We start from the raw sequence: 6,810 nt of genomic DNA, 5'->3' as shown, positions 1-6,810 counted from the left end.
TACTATCACTGGTCACTTCCATTATGCCTTGTAAGCTGAACCCACATGACACCCACCGTCCTCATCGTCCCTATGTAAACTGTTCCCCAGGAACACATCGTAATCAGGCTCCTTTGCAGATACATACTCTTTTTAAAAAGAAATGTATTTGTGTCAGGAACAACTCCACATTTGGCTAAGGCCGAGGATCTGGCTTGCTTCCATGTATGTGGACCTATCTGCATTGCCCCCGTGGCACGCCTGGGTTGGCTACCCAGAGGCTATTTAAGCTGTGGGCTGGCTTTCCCCGGGGTCCGAGGATTGTTCAATGTTCCTGAATAAACTGCATTGAAAAAAAAAAAAAAAGAAATGTATTTGTTTAATTATTTTACATCCTGGCCACAGCCCCCGCCCTCCTTTCTCCCCAGTCCCACTCTCCCATCACTCTTCCTCTTCCTTTGTTCTCCTCAGAAAAAGGGAACACCTCTCATAAACTCATCATGGCTCATTGAATTATATCAGGACTAACCCCTCTTTTGTTGAGGCCAGACAAGGGAGACCAGCAAGGGGAGAGTGATCCACATGCAGGCAACTAAGTCCATATTAGATATGACCCACTCTCTTCTTATTGCTAGGAGACCCACATGAAGACCAAGTTGCCCATCTGTGTAGTGGGCCTTGGTCCAGTCCATGCATGCTCTGTGGTTGGTGCCTCAGTCTTTTAAAGCTCCTATGGACCCAGCTAGTTGACACTGTTGTTCTTCTTTAGGACCTTCTATCTTTCCCCACATTCCTCCACAAGACTCCCCTAGTCATGTGTCTCCAGCTAGTCTCAGATATCCTCCTCCTGTGTTTTCCCTTCTCTCTCCCTGCCCTTTGGCTCCCACTCTCCGTCCCCACCTTCATTCTACTCCCCGCACTCTCTCCCATCCAGTTCCCTCTCTTCATCCAATTTGACATCCATTATATTTCTGCTTCTGGGTGGGATTCAAGAAGATACATACTGTTGTTGAAGGTTAAAATTTAACATTGATTTATCTTTTAGTTATTTAGTGGTTATTCCTAATCCAGCTGTATATACACATCACCACAGGAAGACTAAGATTTATTTAATTAACCTAGAGCACAATGCTGGGGCAATAGTTACTCCACCTTAAACCTTCAAGCCTGTAGAGTTTCCTTCCATTCAGAATCGCACATTATATTTGCTTTTAGTCATATCTTAGGTCCAGTTCATCTCTCCTGATGGTTCCAAGTCCTTTCCTGTTGATCTCTCCTCTCCAACTCCTCCCACTTGCTTCTTTCTCCTCCCCTCCAGACCAGGATGTTCCACACTTTTCTCTCCATTGCACAGCATTGGCTGGTTGTTTTATTGAAAATATAGAGAAGAAATTGTGGCATGTTACACAAACTTGAGACAGGTGATGCTTAGATGAAGCATTGCAATGCAATGTCCAGATTGAAACCAGATAGTGCAGTAGAGAAATTAGCATTTGAATGAACAATGAACATTTCACAAAAATGTTATACCAACAACATACTCTTTATGAATAACGAGTAGCAGATATTTACGAATCATTCTCCAAAAGTAAATATTAGTATTATTTTGTGTCTCCTTGTCTGTTTTACACTCAGTTTTCTGTGATAATGGTATTATGTTTTAGGTATTTCGTGCTTTAATAAGTATGAGCCTAGTCACTTCCATCAACAGTACGGTTCTCAATATATCATAGATTAAGAATGGCTACAAGTATTGTTATTTTATGCTAAAAGTTAAAAAAAAAGGTAATGGATTTCTCTCCCTCTCATGTTCCTGAGAGATGCTGTGTTATAGGATGCCATGTGTACATGTTGGCACAAACATATTTAATGTTATATGTGTTGAAATTGGAGGAGAATTCCTAGGAATTGGTCTGTCTATCTATTGTATGGTTCTAGGATGAAACTCAGATTGTCAGGCTAGACAGCATGGAGTTTCCTTGCTGACCCATCTCATTAGATTGAGTTTTCCCTTATGTCTTCCCATTTGGAAAATGAAATGGTGTCTAGGGTTACCTTGTCTCTTCTAATTTGTGTGTCTTTGTTCCACAGCCTTAAAGTTTTCTGGGGTATATTTGAACCCCAAACTGATTCTGTGTTTTAATATTAAATGGCATTTTAGGCTTCAATATTACGTTAAGCTACATAGTTTTTCCAGTGTTTATGGTCCAATACTTAAAGCTGAGCCACCCAAAGACATCCAAAAGCTTCTCTTGTTGAAACACAATCAAGTAGTCTACAGGGTATAGCCAGGAGAAAGCATTTGATGGGCTGTAAGGTGATATTTGAGTGAGAGGTCTCAGTTTTGATTCCTGAGTGAATGTGAACTGAGACTGCAAAACAGGAGCAGCAGCAGCAGCAGCAACAACAACAACAACATCCCTACAGCAACAACAACATCCCTAAGATACTATCAGGTATCTGCAACTAATTTCCAGTTTCCCCCTACACATCCTTGCTACATTTTAATTGTATGAACCAGCTCACGGACCCACTTGGGCTTGAGATTTAGTATCTAAGTATTTTAAGAGAGCATTTTAGAAGGTGTGGACTAAGAAATTCCTTAAGTGATTTAAAGAAGCATTTTAGAAGGTGTAATGTCTAGAGGAGTAATGGACCTTTGTGGTGGATCTATTTCTTTCAAGAGTGACATGCGCATTGGCCACCATGAAGCACAGTGACTGTCCATCCCACAGAATACATTTCCTTATAGTCAGAACTATGAAACACACTGAATGATGTAGTGGTAGCTTACCTTATGGTACTGGTAATGAGGCAGGTAACAGTTCATTGAGGGGTGCCATGCAGTTTCTCATTTTCCTTCTTTCTGCCACAGCTGCATAGTACGTTGGGAAGTATATTATAGGGGGAAGCTTCCTTGAGGACTGGGATCTTTTTTGTACATCTTTTTTGGGGGGTTGTCTCCCATATTGGAGACTGACATTCTAGATTCAGGTATGTTTGTGTTTTCCGCTATCTTTTACATAATAATGTACCCATATGATCCAAGTAAACGGAAACACTCAGCTCAAGTTGGATAGAACCAATTCTATACACACTTTTTATACTATTTGGTGTGAGCAGATTTTTTTAAAATATCTTCGTAGAAAAATATCATCTGACAAGGAGAATTTCAGAGTGAAGGCTGGCAAACTCTTGAGTAGCCACAGCTTTGTATATCTGAATATATGGAGGCCCCAGCCAAAAGCAAGGTCCTCAAAGGGAGGAGTCTCTGAGGGGTGTAGGTTGCATACCACATAGAGGAGGCTCTAGTCTCTTTTGTATTTACATTACACCTATTAGTAAAATCACGTGGCATTTGTCGACAAATAGCTGATTCATTTCATTTAGCATGAAGTTCTACAGGTTCGACTAGTGAAATGGAGTGTGTCCATCATAAAGAAATGATAAAATTTGAGGTGATGCATAAATTAATCCAATTGTCAAATATCTTGTGTTTCCTGAGAGCATAATTGTCCCCTTTCCTGGGTTCATTCACTGTCATTTACATATGTAGCTTCTGACTATTTCCGTTATCTATTGAAATTTGCATTTATGTTCTAATCTGACTTCTAAAGAGAAATTTTAAATTAGCAACTCTGTGCCACTCTGAGTCTAGGCCATCCTTATTCATACTATATCAAAAATTATACATCTCCTGTCTACCATTTTTAAGACTTTTTAAAATTAAATTTAAAGCTTATTTTTGTGTTCCTGTCTATTTTCAATGTGTGCCTTAGCACCCATGTGAGATTGGAGGACAGCATGAGGGAGTCAGCATCCTTCTTCAGAGACAGATCAGGTTGTGTGGGTATCAACAGTTGCTTTTACTTATGAAGTCATTTCTATAGCCCCCTGTCTGTTCTTAAGTTTGAACAACCTCATCATCATCAGTCAGATTAATCACATCTTTCTTCACTCCTTCTCCATGTTCTTAAATCATTTCCTTTTGAGCCCAGTTACACAGACTGATTTAGAAGGTGCTTGATTTGTCTGGTTCTTTATGTCAGATACTTAGAAAAAATGTTTTAATATAAGAGCTGTAAGATTAACAGGAGCCATGGTGTCACCTACAAATAAGTCGCATTTACATGAGGAAGACAAGAAGCTGGAGGGATGGTGAAGAGACCTTCTCCTCTTGCACAGGACCCTGGTTCCTTACCCAACACCCACATCATAGGACACATGACAGACTGTAGCTCTAGTTCCCTGGGAACCAATGACCTCTTCTGCCCTGTGTGAGCATCTACACAAATGTGGCACTGACTCACACAAACACATACAGATAAATAAAATAGATAATAGAAACAGACTATTTACTAACAATACCACAATACAATACACATCACTTACTTAAGTTTTGCATAGACTGTGCAGGCTTGCAAGAAATTAACACATATTCATATTCTCAAGTAGATCCATGATGCACCCAAAATGTTTACAAGGGTACTAGTTAGATATAACAGGTAATTTTAAATAATAAGACATAAACCTACTTCTAACTATATTACAATTTCATGTTCAATGAATATATAAATAAATATTTTTCAGAATGTGTTCATCAACTTTTTATATATGGACCCAATTTAAGAAACTAAGCAGTGAATCCTGCATTTAAATGAATGTAGAATCAGATCCTTCTGCAGCTCTTTGGTGATAAAGTGCTGGACGGTGCTGTGAAGAGCACCCGGGCATTAACAAAGGGCAGGTGCACACGAGCTTTAGTCTGCTTCAGTCACACTCAGTGATTCATGTTGGAAAAAGACAAATTTTTCAGTCATCATGGAAATATAGACAAATATAAAAAGAAATTCTATTGTGAATTCTTTACCTGGTTTATCTCATATCTACAGTCTTTGTTCCTGCAAAGAACCATCAAGAATATAACAGTAATGAAGTATTTCAATGCAATTAAGTTCTGTTACTGGTGCATTGGGCTCCTATTGACTGAATGCATGGTACATGTTATTCTTTCATAATTATGTAAAATCTTTTCATAGATGGATACTTATAGATACGTTGAAGTGCCTAAAATAGCCCCATGGTACTAATATTTAGCAAGAACAAAGTCAGGTAAAGGATAACTAAATTTTTGGAATAATATAATTACATTGGTATGAATTTTGATGAAATTTATGAATTTTAACTGCATGCTTCCAGTCATTGTAGTAGCAAAACCAGTTTTACAAATTCTAGTTAAAGTGAATTTCTCAGTGCTAGAGAAATGGCTCAACTGTTAAGAGCACTTGATGGTCTTCCAGAGGACTCAGGTTCAATTCAGAGCAACTACATATTGCTTGAGAACCATCTGTCAAATCCAATTAGTCACACAAGGCATTTGAGAATCTCTTCAGGCTACTACAGGCTCCATGTTTATATGTGCTACATCATCATAAGGGCAGGCAAATTATTTATACAAAATAAATTAATAGATAAATTAAAAAGTTAAATAAAGTCATGTAAAAAGAGTAGATGGTGGAGAATGAGGTTTCTCTATCATTGTAATTTGCTAAGATTACTTTCAGTGCAAGACTTGAGTCACCAAGATAATTGTTTGAGAATAAACATGTTTAAACTGCTGTGTGGAAATGTGTCTTACCCACAATTCTGCAGAACTAAGAGTTTTTTTCCCATTGATTGAACATACAAATGAGAGAGATATTTTCTCAATTTTTCCCACTGAGCATGCCAACACTCAACCAGAATCCCATCCCTGTGAATCAACACAAAGGGGCTAAAAGTTGCATAACCAAGGGTCAGAAATCCATGAGTATTTGCCATAAAAGTACTGTCACTTGAAGAGAGACTTAAAAATAGAGAAAAGGCACAATCTGTCCAGTAAAAGAAAACAAAACAGAGCATAAGAAGGAGGACACTTTGAGCAGCTCTCAGCTCAGGGGGAGTTCTGCAGAGAAGCTTGGAGTTGTGAAGGTAGAGGACATGCTGGTGGTGCTTGTGGAGAAGAAATACCATGTAGCTACTGGCCCCTCCCATGGCACCCTGAAACACTGCATATCTCAGGACCATGAGAGGGAGAAAAATCCATTTTATTTTCTGACTTGGTAGCATAAAATAGCAATACTTGTAATCACTTTTAAGTTGTGATTCATTCATTCTTGTATTTGTGGTGGAATGGATTAGGTTCAGACCTATTAAAGAATTGAGTATCCAAAAGACTGAGAAGAATGGAAGGATGTGCCATGCAGACTTTGGACTGAGTGTCCTCCACCCAGATGCTCTGGGACAGATGATGATGGCCTGGACCACAGTGAGGAGACTGCTGGTGCAGATGGAGAGGCCACGGGCCACCCTCTCCAGGTAAACGAGGATCTTACAGCCTATATCATCTAGGAAGTTGCTGAACCCAAAAGTTTCTATTGTCTTTGGCAATCCTTTTACAAGAAGGATTATAATGTGTGTAAAAGCCAAGTGGATGAGAATAAGGTGTGTGGGTTTCCTCTCAGAGCCTCCCCACCAATTGAATATATAATTCACAGAAGCAGACATGTTCCCGAGAATGCCAATTACAGTCATGAAGAGAAAAATTGTTTTCTTAATAAACTTCAAAACCATTTCTTCCTTCCTGGTATACAGGATGCAAATACATTTTAAAGAAAGCATCAATAATGCTAGACATTGATCTGAACAGCACATTTTGCATAATAACATTTTCTGGTTTCAAGAGGTAGTGGTGGACACACGTACTGTTGCAGATTAGGTTCCTGAAATCCCCTCCCCCCATTTTTTTCCTGTGGACACTGGGTTATTATGTGTGCTCTGAAAGGTGATTGA

General features: G+C 39.0%; 1 protein-coding gene across 1 annotated transcript; it reads right to left on the bottom strand.

Annotated features, from left to right (window-relative positions):
- Positions 1 to 5,613: 5,613 nt before the first annotated feature.
- LOC132649213 (vomeronasal type-1 receptor 4-like) lies at positions 5,614 to 6,713 on the bottom strand. Its single transcript, XM_060372490.1, has one exon. The coding sequence runs from the start codon at positions 6,685 to 6,687 to the stop codon at positions 5,614 to 5,616; it is 1,074 nt and encodes a 357-aa protein (XP_060228473.1). The 5' UTR covers positions 6,688 to 6,713.
- Between the last annotated feature and the right edge of the window lie 97 nt (positions 6,714 to 6,810).

The sequence above is a fragment of the Meriones unguiculatus genome, chromosome 19, assembly GCF_030254825.1.
Source record: "Meriones unguiculatus strain TT.TT164.6M chromosome 19, Bangor_MerUng_6.1, whole genome shotgun sequence".
Lineage (NCBI taxonomy): Eukaryota > Metazoa > Chordata > Mammalia > Rodentia > Muridae > Meriones > Meriones unguiculatus.
This window is presented reverse-complemented; position numbering and strand designations above follow the sequence as displayed.

Bases quoted from the DNA above. Each gene is read 5' to 3' on its own strand.
- LOC132649213 (XM_060372490.1), bottom strand. From the start codon at position 6,687: ATGTTATTATGCAAAATGTGCTGTTCAGATCAATGTCTAGCATTATTG.